This window comes from Hyposmocoma kahamanoa, unplaced genomic scaffold (assembly GCF_003589595.1).
Source record: "Hyposmocoma kahamanoa isolate Upper Pololo Valley unplaced genomic scaffold, ASM358959v1 81, whole genome shotgun sequence".
Taxonomy (NCBI): domain Eukaryota; kingdom Metazoa; phylum Arthropoda; class Insecta; order Lepidoptera; family Cosmopterigidae; genus Hyposmocoma; species Hyposmocoma kahamanoa.
Window position 1 is genome coordinate 7453044 of NW_020654080.1, and position 18584 is coordinate 7471627.

The 18584-nt window shown below is 36.0% G+C and overlaps 1 protein-coding gene across 1 annotated transcript; it reads left to right on the forward strand.

Annotated features, from left to right (window-relative positions):
* The first annotated feature begins 297 nt into the window (after positions 1-297).
* Positions 298-18414, forward strand: LOC113234063 (putative sodium-coupled neutral amino acid transporter 10). The gene is made up of 10 exons (XM_026469300.1): positions 298-474; positions 2001-2118; positions 3173-3329; positions 5553-5676; positions 7910-8031; positions 10192-10340; positions 11218-11354; positions 12896-13132; positions 13579-13732; positions 15289-18414. The coding sequence occupies exons 1-10, from the start codon at positions 391-393 to the stop codon at positions 17235-17237; spliced, it is 3231 nt and encodes a 1076-aa protein (XP_026325085.1). The 5' UTR covers positions 298-390; the 3' UTR covers positions 17238-18414.
* Positions 18415-18584: the final 170 nt, after the last annotated feature.

Genomic DNA, 18584 nt, shown 5'->3' on the forward strand with positions numbered 1-18584 from the left:
GGAATAGGATAGTGCTATTGTGCCTTAATCGAAGATTAAAACGCGAAATTATACGAATCTCGAACTAAAATATCCGTATCGGCTCGTTCTAAGGAATCCCGAGTCAATCCAAGCACGCCGCCTCAAATTGTCTATCCTCTTTGTGGCGGCCATATTTACAGAAATATAATTCAACTTCATGTACCTACCAAAAAAGAATAATGTACCAAGACTTGGCTGTATGGTGTAAAACCCTTGCCTTTTCCTTTATGGAAAAAAAAAAATCAAAGTTGACAAATAACATGTGGGAAAAGACGTGTTGTGATTTTTTTCCATCTTCTAAGGGGTTGTGGTGATTGATTTGATTTTTCGAGCAATTTCAAATTTATGTAGAAAAATACATTTTCAGACATGGGGACGACAGGCCAATCTATTACTTTAGCCAATAGTATAATAGGAGTGGGAGTTCTAGCTATGCCCTTTTGTTTCCAACAGGTAAGATGTGAAAATATATTTTGTATACGTTGCCTAAACTTATCTTGATAAACAATGAGAAAGATCTCATATGATGTCACTTACAAGAATATTTTTATATAGATTTGCTTTATCTAGCTCATATTATTATTTAATATTGCTATTTTTTGTTTACCATTTTTGTATCAGGAATTTGGTTGGCATATATATTGAATCGTTCTCAAAACATCGACGTATGCAACTCTTCTTATTTCAGTAACAATAAGTGTTGTGTTTATTTAACCAGTATGCTTAGTTTTGATTTTCTCTTAGTTTCTGTTTAAACTTTTGCTTAAGACGGAAGAGATAAAGCTGCTAACAGATGGATTGCAAGTCTGCAGTTAATGCATGCAGTCATGACTTCGACTGCATGCAGTGAAGACTTCAACTGCAAGCGTCAGCTGCAGTTGATGTAAACAATAGTCCAAGAATCAAAAGCAGCAAATGACATTCTTAAGAGAATATATGATTTGTTATGTATCTGAATCAACTTAATTTTTTTAGAAACAGCATGAGGCAGCAATTACTTAAGAGTTTAATCGACATGATGGTTAATGATAAACATAATTTTCTCAATAAATTTGTTTCACATTTGCACAATCCATAAAATATTTTTTTTACAATGGCACCTTTGTTTACATTTTCGATCTCAAATTTCAGCACTGAGTATAGTTGGAAATTACTGATATGCGTTAGTTAACAAATTAAAATGGAGGATTTCAATAGTGACATGTTCATTACCTTAATAAAGTCACCATTTGGGATCATAAATATTCTGACAAGCTACTAGTAAAATCTGTGCTTAATTTCGAGATCAAGTAATACGCTGAGTTTCTGAGCTAGGATCAAGGTGATAACTGTTTGTAGGCAGTGTCATCTGCAGTTGGTTTCAATTGCATGCAGTATGTTTTGACTTCATTCAGTTGTATATACCGACTTCGCACTTGCAGCCCATTTGATAGCAGCCTAAAATGCTTTAACTTAAGATTAATTCGAAATGACTGTCCTTTAGAAGAACATCACACACAGAACAGAATATATCTTCTGTGGAAATGAAACTACTTTTTCCGGATTTAAATCGTGCATATTTGCTTTTTCAAACAAAGCTACATTTCGGGCCCTTTACAGGTCCCATGGTCACGGTTGACTGAGGTGGTACAATCATCAACCAGTTATGTCTAATATTAATGCAAACCACCTTGTTTTTCACCAGATTTAAATCGCATGATTTAAATCTGGAAAAATAGTTTAATTTCCTATGTGTAACAATCGCGAAAACCTTTTAGTGTACATGACATTACAGTGTACATGACATTTAATAAAATTGGTTATCAATTTACATTATCAGGAGTATAATTTTTAATGTGTGTAGGTATTTCTTTAGAAAAACATTGGAAATATATTACTTTTTATAACTATTTAAACAATTATAACAATGAAATTGATTTATTAATATTATTATTTATGATATTAAATACATTATATGTAATTATTTGTTTCTCCTTTAGTGCGGGGTGCTATTAGCTACTCTTATCCTTGTCTTCATGGGCCTGGTGTCTAGATTGTGTTGCTATTTCTTGTTGAAATCTGCACTTATATCAAGAAGAAGAAATTTTGAGTTTCTGGGTAAGTAATGTAATATGAATGAAAAGGAATTATTTGAAAAGTCATGGTTATTTTACAGTCACAAAAAATATTAATTTAGTGAAGAAAAATGTGTTTTCATTAATTTGTTGTTGATAGTAAGTGTGATTTTATATTTTGCTTTATTTCCAAATCTGAAATATTCTAGATAAGTTGGGAACTGATTGGATTTTTTTAAAGCATTCACACACTTGATGCTGAAGCATACTAATGACAAGTCATATTAAATAGTGTTAATAATAATAATAATAATAATAATAATAATAATAGTTTAAAATAAATACGATAATAATAATAATACCGCCTCTCCCATTTAAAAATTCAAAATTAATTTTTTAGGCCTTGGGAGAGGCGAGAGTTGAAAATAAATACGATAATAATAAGAGCTTGACTGTATTTGTCAACACATATTAGCTCCACTTTCATGTTAAACATGACAAGTGTTTTATCCATATAAATAATACTACAAAGTATCATCAGCATTCAATATGAGCAAACATATGCATTGATACTAACAGTGTGTTTAATATATGAATACTTGATGCTGACATATCAGCATTTTTATGTAGACCATATAAAACACAAATCTACTATGAAAGGACGTGGTGCTGATGTGCGCCGACCTTTAACGTATGTATTTCTTTTAAAGTATAGGTGGTAATATGTGATAGTCATGGTATAATTGGATGTAGTTAAACAAAAAGGATCCAATGCACATCCAGGCACTTTCGAGATATCACAGTTTGAAGTTTAAAAGTGTTTCTCACAGAAATGACTTTTAGTTTTATTTTCAAAACTTATAATGTCATGTAACTCCAGAGATATTTATTTCTGCTTATATGTTGAATTTTTTTACTGATCTAAGAGGTTAGACTTTAGTAACCGTTTGGTACAAATAGCTCATTTTTTGATAATTTTGTGGATTGGATCGTTTTTTCTTTAATTACGTCCAATAATAGTCATACATTTGAATGATAGAGACCAAAAAAGCAATATAAATAAATTGATGAGTGGATCTTAAAAAATTGTTCTTTAGCATTTCATGTATTTGGTCCGGCTGGCAAGTTAGCAGTGGAGGTTGGCATAATCGGTTTTTTAATGGGCACTTGCATCGCATATTTCGTTGTCGTCGGCGATCTCGGGCCACAGATCATTGCAAAGATGTTTAATATTAATCAGAGTGATATTTTGAGGTAAGTTGTTTTGAATTCTATACTATTCAAGACCAGACCTTTTTTTTTATAATATCAAGTGACGAGACGAACAAGTTGTGCTTGATGGTGGGCTACACGCCTGTCCATAACAGGTGCACTGCCACTCAGAGCTTTAAATCGCCAAGATCTGAGGGGCACTGCCACTGCTCCCGTCACCCTGAGACATAAGTTGACAAGTCCCATGTGCCTGTAATTTTACCAGCACCCTTACCCTTCAAAACCGGAACGCCCCGGTTTTGAAGTGTAAGGGTGCTGGTGTTGTTGTTTGAAGTGTAAGGGTGCTGGTGCAGTAATGTTCGCATTACTGCGTAGTAATGCTAACATTACTGCTTGGCGGCAGAAATAGGTAAGGTGGCAGTACTTTCCTGGACGAACTCTTTTACAAAGAGCTCTACTGTTACTAAATCTACCGACCACGAGCATAAGTCAAAAGCGAATGGGGGCAACTATTGGTGAACAAAACACTACAGTCAGCCATATCTTATTAAGTGCTCTTTTCTCGTCCAAAGATTTCGATCATTTGTCTAAAGATATTACAAAGATATCTGCCCTCCTTGTCCTTGTACCACTAACGAATTTGCATTTCAGTAAGTTTCGAGACATTAGCACCTAAAGTTTTTTTGCTAATAAAAATATCAATTACGCTCATTTTGCTTAACTATAAAACTAAATAAGATATTTATATGTAGCTGGTAAACTAAAATGGGACTGGGCGGGTCACGTCTGCCGCATGCCAGATGAGTCGTGGGCGAAGGCCACCACAGAGTGGATCCCCAAAAATAGAAAACGACCATGCGGCAGGCCAAAGCCTCGATGGAGAGATGAGCTAGATGCGCACCTAAATGACTGGACCTCAGTGGCGCAAAACAGAGAGGTGTGGAGAGAGGGGAGAGAGGGCTTTGCTCAGCAGTGAGACAGTATAAGCTCATAATAAATAATAATAATAAATAAAAAAAACTGATTAGAGGGGGTTGTAGATCTACTTTCGCTGATCCCAAATATGTTAATGACTCAATTTCGGAAAAATGTCGATTACGTTAGTTATTAGGAGGGCAGATATATTCCCTAGTACTTGCGCTGCCTTCTGGTGTCGGCGACTGTATATCGTTCATGGCCAAATATTTCTTTTTGTGCCTCCTTCTACCTCCCCGACATTTATTATTCGGGGTCCTTGAATATTGTATTATGACCAAACATAACTTGGTAGGCCGTTTTCACACCTCGCAGCAGATAATAAAAATCGCCCTTTTTTTTACATATAGTATAATAGGTGTTTTTTTACTGGGACAGCACCTGAAACCAAATACAGGGAAACTATCTTTGTTACCATTAGATTTTTTGTATGGAAATAATTTTGGTATAGTATAATTTTCAGGCAAGATTTTTCCATGAAAATGGATGAAGTTAACAAAAATCTTTGTTGTCAAATTATTAGTTAGTTAGTATAGTATTTCATAAACTCGGAAGAAAACCGAATCTGGACAGCAGAAATTTGGGTAAATTTAACAACATTTAGATAGCATTCAATTATTATGTATTGTTGAGTCGAAGTAGCTTATGTACTCCAAGAGCAGATTTTCGTGTAAAATTTTTTCATACATTGTTATTTATAAACAATTACATAATACAATTAGATATTTATAGGTTTGATTTATTGTTGATGTGTTATTCTTAAACTTTGAATCTTGCTGATTTGTTATGTGTAATCGATTTTTTCAGTTCATTGATGTCGATTACGATATGCTGAAATAGAATACAATTATAGATTTATTTTTATTATGGTACCCACAGAAATCGCCAAGAAAAGTCACCTGTCTATACATTTGAGTCAAACATTTAGCATACTACATATGCCATAGAATAAATGGCTTTTTTTAGCGATTTCATACTTACTTATATAAGCGCGCACGGATGACTTTTACGCTATAGTGAGGAAACGGTGCGCCTCCGCGCTCACCCGTCTCCTCGCCAGCACCAGCCGACTCTTGAGGGTGTTCACTGATCGGTGGGTCTCCCCAATACTACGTCACTGTGAAGCTGCATGCTTCACCTTTAACGTTGCGGAATTCTCAGCGATAACACGATGTTTTACTACCAGTATATGTATAAAATACTAACATGTACATACAAGTTTTTTGTATTGATGAATAAACGAGGTCAGCCTATATATAAAGTCAATTAAAAGTTTTGAAACATTTTCAGAACATCAATAATGGTGATTGTGTCTCTGGTCTGCGTGCTACCACTGGGCCTTCTACGTAATGTGGATAGTTTAAGCAATGTCAGTGCAGCCACTATTGGATTCTACTTCTGCTTAGTTATAAAGGTACCAGTATCTTACACGAACACCTTTTTTCTTTCTGCACAAAAGAAAATGCATTATGCATACCCCCCATTACAATGTGCCATATAAATAGACGGTTCCTTATTTTTATACAAAATGTGCCCAACATTCTGACGTTCTTAAAATTGCATTATTGTGTCATTCGAGGCATAGCCACAGACCAGTAGTGGTTCTTTTTAAATAACACTACAATTTCAATGACATGCCAGGGTTATGTGGGACTCTCTTCCGTGGACCCACCCGGCGATAGAAGCCGCCCGATGGATCCTCGGAGGCCTACCCCCTAAAAACCTCTGTAAGCACTCTCCAAGAATTTTGCCATGTCATATGTACCATTTTGGACCACCTTATGTGGAAGAATCTTCAATTCAATATTTAAGTGCCAAATTTTAACTTTAGCACACTTACTGCGGAGTAAATAGACAAGGTTCGACACGTCAGAATATTGATTCTAGACACTAAACCAGGGGTTCCCAAACTTATTTTTTCTACTGCCCACTTTGAGAATAAATTATTTTTTAGCGCCCCCATTTTTTCACCTACTTAAAAACCACTATAACTTTAAATTAAATTAATTATTGTGAGCTATATTAGCGGAGATTAAACATTCATTCTAAACGAAACTTTACTATAATCCGCAACGAAAGTTAACTTGAGACCTGATCGCAGTAGGTAGTACACAACGGCGCTCAGGTCTCAAGTTAACTCTTACAGACTACGCCTGTCAATGAGAATGATTATTGAAACGCAACTTTATAGTATTCAGACAGAGTATCTTTTATTCAAAATAAAACAAACAAAATCGATTCTAATATAAAAACTAATGTGAAGGATGAATCTGATGCTGTTTAATAAGTTTGTTGATATCAGGTTCCAATTTACTCAAGAACAGCCGCAAGTCACCGCGTTCGGTAACATGCAAACGATTTGTCTTTTTAGTAAGCAGCGTTGTCACAGCACTAAAACCACGTTCACACAAATATGACGATGGGAATGCTATCAAGAATCGTTGAACGATTGACGACAATCCAGGGTACAATTGCGGGATCGGTTTTTGTAGCCAAAATTCTTGGTAGCCATTTTTGAACTTGATTTCTATTTCCTCGTTCGTTGTCAATTCTATAAGTTCTTTTTCCAGCTGAGGTGATATTGCTGTGTTGATATTTGAAAACGGATCCAACACCCAGCCTGGTATTTTCAAGTTCAAAATGTCCTGGTGTCGTTCGGTGACGTCAATGTGGAGGTTTTCCAAATGTTGGCAGTAGGCAAACAAGTCGTCGTCACTGCAGGATACTGATAAATTCTGAAAATTGTGAAACTCACGTCTGCCCATATTCTTTTTGTGTAGAAGCAGTTTGCCCAGGGAGCGCTAGAAGCGTAAAGCTGAAACGCCTATAATTGTTGTAATTATTAATACAAAGATCGAATATTTAGAAAAAATTCCTTCGATCCGGCCGGATTCGAACCGACGTCTTCTAGCAAACCGTGCCAGACGCTATGCCAACTAAGGAACACGGAACGAACCAGCGGACCTCACGAATTTTCCTATGTGCTTGTTGTCGTATCTTTGTATTTGGTTTTTCAACGACTTTAGCCGTAGCGCCATCTGTGAGAAATCTACGAAAGTATTTCGTCGCCCAGTTAGATACCTTTACAGCTACCAGCCCCGGCTAGAGATGTCGCTATTCATTGAATTTATTTTTTTATTAAATTGATATACAATTATACGTTCGATCTGTGTTTTAATAATTATAACAAACTAGTGGAGTAATTTCACAAAAAAAATAATTTAATATCAATTCAATAAAAATTTAAACGCCTGTAATTTAAAAAGAAATTTTTTAGCTTCGCACTAGCGAAAACCTGCATTACGAGTGCTATGGACAAATAGATTTAGGGTCGTATTCCAGAACTCTACTCAATGCTCAAGTCAGGATTTGAGCAGATTTGAGTATGATTTCAAGCACTGTAAATACGACCCTAATGGCAAGGACTTGAGTATGATTTTCAGTGCTCACTGCAATACTCAAGTCCAGACTTCAGTATTGAGTAGAGTTCTGGAATACGACCCATAGACAATCACAAATTACACTCAAACTCACGAGAGAAATAAAAGTAGGCCATGCAAACATTTCTCTCCGTGACAGTCCAGGATATTTATTAACCATTCAGCCACGGAGGCAGTAATGATAATTAGTAATGCTTAATGTTGCAGGTAATACAAGAAGCAGCGTCCCAATTGTGGTCAGGCGACTGGTATACAAGAGTGGAAATGTGGCGCCCAGCAGGCTTGCTTCAATGCGTACCTATATTTTCCATGGCACTATTCTGTCAAACGTAAGTACAACGATACGAACAAAGCATGTTTATTGTAAGTCGGTCAAAACAGTAAGACGAAATCTCATATGTGTCAAGTGTCGTATTGTAATATTGATTGTAATTAATATTATGATGTTTTACTATCTCGTGGTAGCAAATGAATATCATTATTAATTTATTTTTGTGCAATTACTCCACTGGTTTGTTATAATTATTAATACAAAGATATACTCGTAAAAAGATATACTGGAACCTGTGTCTGTAGGCCAATATTGGGCAACCGATAACATAACAGAAATATAAAAATAAATAAAATCGGCTTTATTTGACATACAAAATACATAAATTTCAAACATTAAACAAAAGATAATATAAATGAAAAAAAAGTTAATATTAAATAAAACTAAAAATGTTGAACTGTGCGAATTACACAGCCCTCGCTGTTATTTTGCTGTCATGGTCCGTCGTAAATCGGAACACCACAATTAAAATATATATAGGTACAAAAATTCTAAATTAAATTAATTGTAGCCATAATTAATTGTCGACAGTCTGCCTAATGTCACTAAAAAAATAAAATTTGACAATATTTAAGAAAATAATCAGTTTGAGTAATTAAATTGCACAATACCGAACACACACAAATACTCGGGACAGATATACAAACATAAGACACTTCGTAAAACCTGAGATTGCTTTTCAAACAGCCACAGAAAACATTTATGTTTAAAAGTTGATAGTGTTTGAGACATACATATGAACGATGGCCATATTTTCCTGCAACTTTTTCACAAGGAAATCTAGTGCCATTAGAATTATAAAACCTCCCAATAATAATTAATTCAAAACATATGATCGTGAAGTCATCCAACCAATGAGAGTTGGTTGGATCGTACGGTCACCGTGATATAAGTAAGCAAACCGTAATGCGTAGGCCATATCTTTTTTTTTTATTAACTCGGCCCTGCGGGGGCAGAGCCGGGGTTATGTGGGACTGGGCTGAACCCTGAAGGGGAGCAATCCGACTGCACCAAATCCCCGGGGTGTTCCTCCTCTCCACTGCGGGTAGAGAGACACGGGTACGCTATCGCTCGTCCGGGACTCCACCAGCGGCTGGCCGCGCCCAGCGCAGCCTCTCCCCGAGAAGGGAGACACAACGGTCCCCCGACTCCAAATGTAAGGCTCGCCGAACATCAGACGAGCCTTCCATCTCGGGCCCTTCCATGCTGGGCAGCGAACTCCCCCGAGTCCGCTAACCATGCCATGGGGCCAGGACAACATCCCCTCAACTGTGAAGTTCTGAGGATGCTCCCCCAGCCCCCGCGGCGGATCTGTTGGTAGGGTCCGCCGCAACACCCTACGCGCATCCACGTGGTAACGAAGCGAACGAAGCTAAGCTAACTTAGCTCAGCTCACCGCGAACTAAGCTAACTAAATTAGCCCAACGATCCCGCTAGCTATGTAAAATATGTCGCCCTTCTGCCTCCATTCACCCCTGCACGTAGTCACTACTTACTATGTATTTTCTTAGCTTAGCTTTGCATGCAATTACGTGAGCTAAGCTAAGTTAGCATAGCTGGCATAGTTGGTTGCATGCAACTACGTGAGCTAAATAAGTTAGCTGATTCGTTCGCGGTGTGGCCTGCGCTTAAATCTTAAAGATTTATTCTATTTGTCAAAAGTCAACTTTAATCCAATCCTGGCAACTCAGCAGGCATATGGGCCTTATATCACTTTTAAATATCAACTCTCGTTTGAGCTGGAATCACAAATTAGAAAACTGAAATAGTACAGCGCCGACAACTGACCTATATGTACGTCTCCGTATATTCCAAAAATATTCTAAATTTATTGTAATAAAGCTAATATTTCTAACAATGGGAGGCTGTTCCTGTGGAGTGGGAAAAACAACAAAACATCTAATTACAAAACAAACGGAATCGCATTTCATCGGTTATTAAATATATAATTTTGCAATTTTCGTCCATTATAGCAAAGTTCAAGTTAAACTGGTCAATTTGAAGTGAAACAATTGACGACACCCGTCAATTGTTTTAAATTCGGGCTGGCCAATCGGAGCGCAGTTGTCACAGTAATGATTTGGCAGAATAGTTTTTTTTACCTGAACTTCGTAATGTAAAAGTTGATTTTTGTGTAAAATCTCTTAATGTATTTTAGGCAGCTATTCGAAATCTTCGAACCGCTACCAACACTCTCGTTAGAAAAGATGAATGTGGTGACAAAGAATGCTATCAACATTTGCAAAGGAGTCTACTTTACGCTTGGACTATTCGGCTATATTGCTTTTAACTCGCATAATATCTCCGGTTAGTATACATTTTAAGTTATTATGATAGGAGTATCAAGTGACGGGACGAGCAAGTCGTGCGCCTGGTGGTACGCCACACGTCTACCTTGAACAGGTGCCACATAGAGTTTGGTAAAAATCTGAGGGATACTGCGACTGTTCTCGTCACCTTGAAACATAACGTTTATGAGTCCCATGTGCCTGTAATTTCACCAGCACCCTTACCCTTCAAAAACCCGGAACGTAGCAAGGCTCACATGTTTATATTTAGTAACTCGCAAGCAAGCTTCTTCTTTCATGACTAAACAAAATCCAACCTGTGATTATCCACAAGCGTAGATATTATTAAGTTTTTTATTAAGTTTTAACTTATTACGCCACGATTGCATGGAAAAGCCTTATTTAGAAGTAAGGCAGCTAGTAGTACGTTTTCGTTTTTGATCTTGTGTGCAATATATTTGTATTGAATTATCTTTAGTTGTTAAAAAAAAATACAACTGTCTTATTTGAAAACTAATTTTTCTTGAGACATAGTTCCACAAAGTGGTCCCTGTCCCCCAAAGTGGGCGATGAAGAGTCCTACGTCTGTATTCAAGTCGGAACACTTGGGGTGCGTTGATGCTGTCCAGGGGGTGCTACCGCTTTTGAAAAAAACCTGACTAGATAAGCCCTCATAGCGTGCAAAAGCAAGGTGAATTGTCAACTTACGGCTCAAGGTGACGGGCGCAGTGGCAGTGCCCCTCAGATCTTTGCGATTTAAAGCTCTGAGTGGCACTGCAACTGTTATGGACAAGCGTGTAGCTTACCATCAGACGCACGACCTGTTCGTCCCGTCAATAGACATTATAAAAAAAAGCTATTTCTGCCGTTGTATTTATGGTTATTTTAAATTTCAGGCAACATCCTAATGAGTTTGAGCCCGACAATGGCGAATGACGTCATCAAGATGGGCTTCGTCATGTCTCTAGCGTTCAGTTTCCCGCTCATCATCTTCCCTTGCAGAGCTAGTCTTTACTCGTTTCTTTACAAGAAGGTAATTTGCATACATACATTAAATACAATAATAATTTTATTTCGCTGAAACATTATTTATGTAGAAAATATATAACAAGTTGGGTTTTGATTTTTCGGATTTATATTTTGGATTTATTATTGTCACCCATTGGCGGTTTCGTTCCCACTAGTTCTATTGAGTAGCCCTATTATAGAACTATTGGGACTTTTTGTCGCAATTGTTCTATTAAATTATATTTCAATGATAATAGAACTAGTGGAACAATTTATTAACTTGAACTACTTGACATACCTCATTCGCTTTCTCCACCGCCGTCATACTTTTCATACACTCTTTCATTGAGAATATCCTCAAGATGGTTGAGATATATATACACGTTTAATTAGCTACTTAATTTTGTGCCGTTATTCTACTAACATCTATAATCAATTAAATAATTAATTGGAATTGGTAACATCGGCGTTCTGCTTTCAGTATTCTACAGATTCAAGTTAAAATAACGTTCTACTTGTCTATGGTTTTTGAAGTCGTTTCTGCTAGATAAACAATTTATTTTTCTTATAATTGTACATAGAATTATTATAATAATAATAATAACGCACACACTCAACATAGCCCCACACTAGGGAAACCCTGTGTCGCGGGTGCCATGGACACACACATAGACAACCACAAATTACACCCAAACTCACGAGAGAAATAAATGTAGGCCATACAAATATTTCTCCCGGCCCGGGAATCGAACCCGGGGACCTCTGCGTGGCAGTCCGGTATGGTAACCGTTCGGCCACGGAGGCAGTTAAATAATATAATAATAAATAATAAATTAAATAATAGTCTTTTCAGTTCCTAATTTGATGGTACAGAGTTATGAGCACGGATTTAAAATCAATTCTATGCCGCTTATGAAGCACCGTCAGACGAATGGGTCACAAATTTGTTTATACTACTTAGGCCTCACGGCGCGAATCGCGGTGCCGATCGCAGCAAGAACTACCACAGTTCCACACTCGCAGCGGTTCGCGCCTGGTTCACAGTATAATTCGCGCGTTTAATGAAGATGGATGCCGAAGTTGCTGTTGCAGCTGCGGGACTACTTTGCGCTTTAGCGATTTACAATTATGCTTTTATAAAGAAAAAAGAAACGTTATTAAAAAGAAATGCTGGAACAATCTAAAAATGTCAGTTCTAGTTCATTTGTCCAATCCCCGGCCATTTTAAGCACGTTCAAATAGTCAACAATAAAAATAGAGACACAACCGTCCGCGCCATTTACTTATCGGCAACTCAGCCGCACGCGAATGTGGAGCCTTATCGCGTTCACGCCAAGATCGCGCTTCGCGAATCCTTTGTCGCTAGACAAAATACCGACAACAATCGGAAACGACCCGCGAACGCGGCGCGACGAATATCCGAATCGGATCCACACTCATGCGTCACGGGTAGTTCGCGGCTTCGCGCGGTGAATCGCGTGCGAGTGTGGAGAGGCTTCTTTACATTTTCTTTCGATTTCACTTTATAAAGAAACAATGTTTTTAATATATACCTCCTTTTTTCAGGTGCATGCGTCCCATCACGACCATATAATAAACCATTCTATACCAGAAATGACATTCCGTTGCATCACAGTGGCAATCATAGCAGTTACATTATTTATAAGTCTACTTATACCGAACATAGAGCTGGTATTGGGCCTTGTTGGATCCACTATTGGAGTGTTGATTTGCGTTGTATTCCCAGCTGCATGTTTTGTTAATGTCACATTTAAAAATACTAATGAGAGAATTTTGGCAAAGGTATGTAAACAGTGGTATTAGATTACTTATTAATAGTTACGGACGCCATATTTTCTATCGACGACGCTGCGTATTAAACTTGTTTTTTCTTAAGGACAAACAAGTCGATAGTGTATCTTGATACCAAAGTAATATTTTCGATTCAACAACTAATGGTAATGGTGATTATTTACAACTCACATGCTTACTAGAAATCACCGTCCTAAAGGACAAAAGAAGTTTAATGAATTTAGATAATTATAGGACTCAGGAAGGGACCTTTGGGAACTCCTATTTACAGCAATAGACAATATAAGACGTTACTGAACATAATTTCTGTGCAAAGAAATGGAAAGTTCTTACAATTATTTGCTTGTGTTAATTGAGTTGGGAACAGTACTCTAGGCGTATGAGAAATACCATAGCTCTGTCTCACGAGCCATTAACATTATACGATGTATTTTCAGGGTATAGTAATCTTAGGACTGGTGATAATGGTGCTGGGCACGTACGCGAACCTGCAAGCGGCTGAGAATCAAGTAGACAAGTACGATGACAAGTTAACCCAGGAGCGCATTGACAAGATCGTTGAAGACTTTTTCGAAAAATGGGATAAGTCTGGTAAGTTTTATTGTTTCAGAATAGAGATTGTAGGAAAAACTTATTGTTACAGAAAAAAATTATACTTTTCAAGTCAATATGGCATAGGGCGTAATAGACTATGTCCTAATTCACAGAAGTCTAATACAGACGGCAGCACATCAAGCTACAAATTCAAATTCAAATTCAAATTCAAAATTCAAATTCAAAATTCAAATTCAAAATAATCTTTATTTCATAGGTAAGCATTATTACACTTGAAATCGTCACAATGGTTAAACTCTACCGCTCATTCGTAAGGCAGATTCCCCTGAGAAGAATGAGCAAGAAACTCTAGGGGTTGCTCTTTGTAAATAACATTTACAATATTTTTTTTTTATTTGAAACATCAGAGATCGAGACTACCTTCATGAGCTAAACGGGTTACTACCACGGATTTTTGTCATCCAAGTACGCAGAAGTTGTATAATAACCTTTAGTATAAAGTTTTTGTTTCACTATAGTTTTAAACCTCGTGAAAGGCAAATTTTGTATATCAACCGGAATCTTGTTATAGAAGCGTATACATTGCCCCTTAAATGATTTTTTGACTTTGTGAAGACGACTATCAAGAAAAGCTAGTTTATTTCTATTCCTCGTATTAATGTTATGTCTGTCACTATTTTTCATAAATAAATTACTATTCCTTTTAACATAAATTACATTTTCATAAATGTACTGTGAGGCTAGTGTAAGAATGTTAATTTCCTTAAACTTATCTCTCAAAGATACTTTGGGGCCCAGATTGTAAATTGCCCTAACTGCACGTTTCTGCAGGACAAAGATTCTATTGATATCGGCGGCATTACCCCAAAGCAAAATGCCGTATGTCATTAGACTGTGAAAGTAGCTGAAGTAAACCAATCTAGCGGTTTCGACGTCTGAAAGTTTCCTTATTTTTTTAATCGCGTACACTGCAGAGCCAAGCCGTTTTGACAACTTACTTATATGGGGACCCCATTGCAATTTAGCATCTAACGTTATACCTAGAAATACAACTGTATCCACAAGATTCAATTTTTCGTTTCTAACTACAATGTTTGTAACCGTCTCTCTAACATTGGGTAATGTAAATTTCACACAATTTGTTTTTTTCTCATTAAGAAGTAGGTTATTAACAGCAAACCAATCAACTACTTTAGATATAGCATTGTTCACATCGTCGTAGGAACATTGGTGCCTTTTAACTTTAAATAATAAGGAAGTATCATCAGCAAACAATACTATCTCATGTTTTATACCCTCCATAAGGCTAGGTAAGTCATTAATATAAACTAAAAATAAAAATGGGCCATTGACAGATCTTGTTCCGTTGCACTGGAGGAGATGTTCAAACAAAAGCATGTAGCTGGATGTGCTGTTTATTGTATGTACATAACATTGGTAGAAGATGAAACGATACAAACTGACAACCGTATATCTACGGATATAATTATCCAATAGAAACAAGTCCATTCTCAATAATAGAAATAAGTCTATCCCAATTACCAGTTTAATATGATGTGTAGTAGATATTGTACTTATTTAAATAATTTCAGGTGTAAACGGAGGCAAACATGTAAAGGAAATTGCACCGCAACTTGATAAAGTATTAGCTGTAGTAGAAAAGGATTCAGAAGTGCAACCACCCAACCCTTTACCACCAGGATCGGCGTCTAAAGAAAAACATGAAGCGGTTATAAAACCTGTAAATTCAAAAGTGGAAGAAAAAGTTATCGAAACAAATCTTCAACCAGTAGGACCAGTTGCCGACAAACCAATTGAAGACAATGAAAAGAACGTACAATCTAAAGTGAATGAAATTAAAAGTAACGGAGATGTCATTGAAAACAAAGCAGAAAAGCCACCTAAACAGGAAAATGCAAAAATTGATACAATACAAGAAAAAACTCAAGAGAACATTGATATATTGAAACAAGAGAAACTTATTGAGACTATTAAACAGCACGGAGAAGAACAAAAGGAGATGATGAAAAAGCAGAAAGAGATTTTAGATGAGATTATTAAAACTAAAAAAGAACTTCAACAGAATAAAAAAGAAAAACCCGAGGTGGACAGCGTAGAAGCTAAAAAATTGGCTGTTGAAAGTATACAGAAAATTGCAAACATAGCCATACAGAGTTTAAGCGGAGTCACTGATAAACCAGTCGATGTTCAACCAGGGAATAAAGAATCTGAACCTCTACAGAAAATAGCTAACGAAGCCGTTCAAGAAATCGCCAAAAAGGCTGTAGAATCTATTGTCGCTATTAACGAAATAAATGAGAAACAAAATTTGGAAACTAAAGGCAATATGGCTGAGCAACAAATAAGTATAAATCAAGTGCCAGAGCAACATGTAAACGATCAAAATATTCAAATTCAACAAAATGAACAAAACTCCGGCCCAAAGGCGAACATTGATAATAATATTCCTATAGCACAAAAACTAATTAATTCGCAACCATTGGCTCATATTCAAAATGACATAGCAAAAAATATAAACGCAGGAAACCAAATAGATATTCAACCTGAAAAAGAACAACAAGTGAAAACCGTTCAAGGTTTCGTTCAATCAGCAAACGCAGCGAATCAAGGCCAAGCTGTCAAAAATGTAGCCGAACCACCTGTTAACCAAATGAATGAATCTCCTCCAGTTAATGCCCAAGCACCAAATATTAACCAGCAACCTGAAAATATTAAAACTGCAAACGTAGCAATTCCACAATCTAACGTTATACCTGAACAACCAGGCATAAATATTGGACAACCTACCAATATAGTAATTAAACCACCTGAACAAAATGTGCCTATAAATGAAGGACACCAGTTAGCTAATGCAAATGCTCAATTTATTAATGTAGCAAAACCACTTTTGAATAACCAAGCTGCAAACGTAGGAAATCAACAAGCTGATATTCCGCCAGTGGCTAATGCACAAGTCAATAATATTCAAAATGAAAATCTAGCCCCTAATAACGTGCCAAATCAAGCTATACCGAATAAAGAACTTGTTGAAAATGAAAATCAAGAAGTAGAAAAACAAAAACTTCACTTACACTCTCCTGATGAGCCCCAGTCGTATAAAGTAGGCGAAGATTCACAATTAAAATCGACTATGCAGAAAAATATAGCCGATAATATACCACTTCCAATCGCAATAAAAGCTCAAGCACAAATTGCCCAAATTGCAAATAAACCCATGAGAGAAATCTTAGAAGCTGATAACGGTGACTTAGAAAATGTTGATGGTGCTAAAGTTGTTTTTGAAAATGAAAACACTGTTCCTAGACAAAAAAGAGAAGTAGTAGACTGTACAGAAAAATTATTACTACCTCCTGAAGACAAAGAAATTTGTGAAGCTCTAATAACTGATCATAAAATTGAGAAACGTTCCGAAGAAATTCTGCCTTCTAAAGTTGATTTAAATGACGTACTTGAAAGACAAAACCTGAATTTTGACGCAATACATCACGTAAGATCTTTAAAAAGTTACGACAAAACGTAAAATTAAATAGAAAGTTCAAATTTTGTTGGGAATAACGTGTAGTGAGATAATATAGGGAATGTACAATAACTATTAGGTTATAATGATATGTCACTTAGCTATCATGTAAGTGTTATATATCGGAGATCTGTAACTAATAGACATAAGGTGGACAGTCGATTGACAATTTTACTTGTGAATTCTACGACGCCTCGCAGCTGATAGTTGTTTGCGCTTTCCCTATTGTTGCATTTACTTATTAACTTATTCTTGTGTGTATATAATACTGTCAAATTTTGGTATATTGTACATGTTCGAGATCTCAATTACCATTACCGAAAATTATTTTGATTCTGTTGACTATAGTAAGTTAGTTTTCAACGACTTTTCTACTGAAAAATACGTACAAAATTAGTGCCCCATAGTAATTTGTGAATCATTTTGAATCTGGACCGCGATACAAATACCATGTTAAAACATTTTTTTTTAATTTGACACGTGAAGTTCCTAACATCATCTATTAATTTACTAGAACAGTACTATTTCAAAAGAGTGCAGATTTATGTATGGTCAGAATCGGCACTCGTGTAGTATCTTTGAATGTTATCAACTCTGCCCTCGGAACGAAAAAGGACACAACTAACATTTTTATTAAAATTGAGTTACATACATATTCAGAATCAGGAAAAAAGATCAATTTACTTTTTTTTAGTACAAATACATCTCAATAATGGTTGAATATACTGCAAGTTCAAAGGGCGCAACTGACATCAATAATCCGATTTATTTTCTATAAAAAGTCATATTTGACGTTTATTATGTTAAAAACACTAATATAAAAGGATTTTACTTAGTAACGTATGGAACGGTGCCCTTATTATGTAGTTAATTACAATATAATAACACAAAAAAGGCACAACTGAATACAACAGTGCCTTAGAGTTCTATTTATGAGTCAATTATTAAAAGTCGCATTTATATTAGTTATACCCTTTGTATGCAATAATGATATTTTTAAATGAAACTTTTGTATAAAACACATGGTATGTATTTATAACATTAATAAGCTATTTAATATCAAACGTAACCATATTTTAATTTTTATCAGAAACATCTCCAAATCTAAAATTCGTTTCTTGTGCCTTTATTTCTTCCGAAGACAGAACTATAATGTATAGTGTAAGCAACATTGACTGATTCTAACAATAAAAGCGAGTATTTTAGTAATTATGTACTTCCTTTGTTTTATTTAACGCCAAATTAAATATTGAAAAAAAGCACAACAAAACAATATTTTATCCTCATTTTTTCCCATATATCAATGTGCAATTACATATAATATTTAAACTCTTCCTTCATATTACAAAA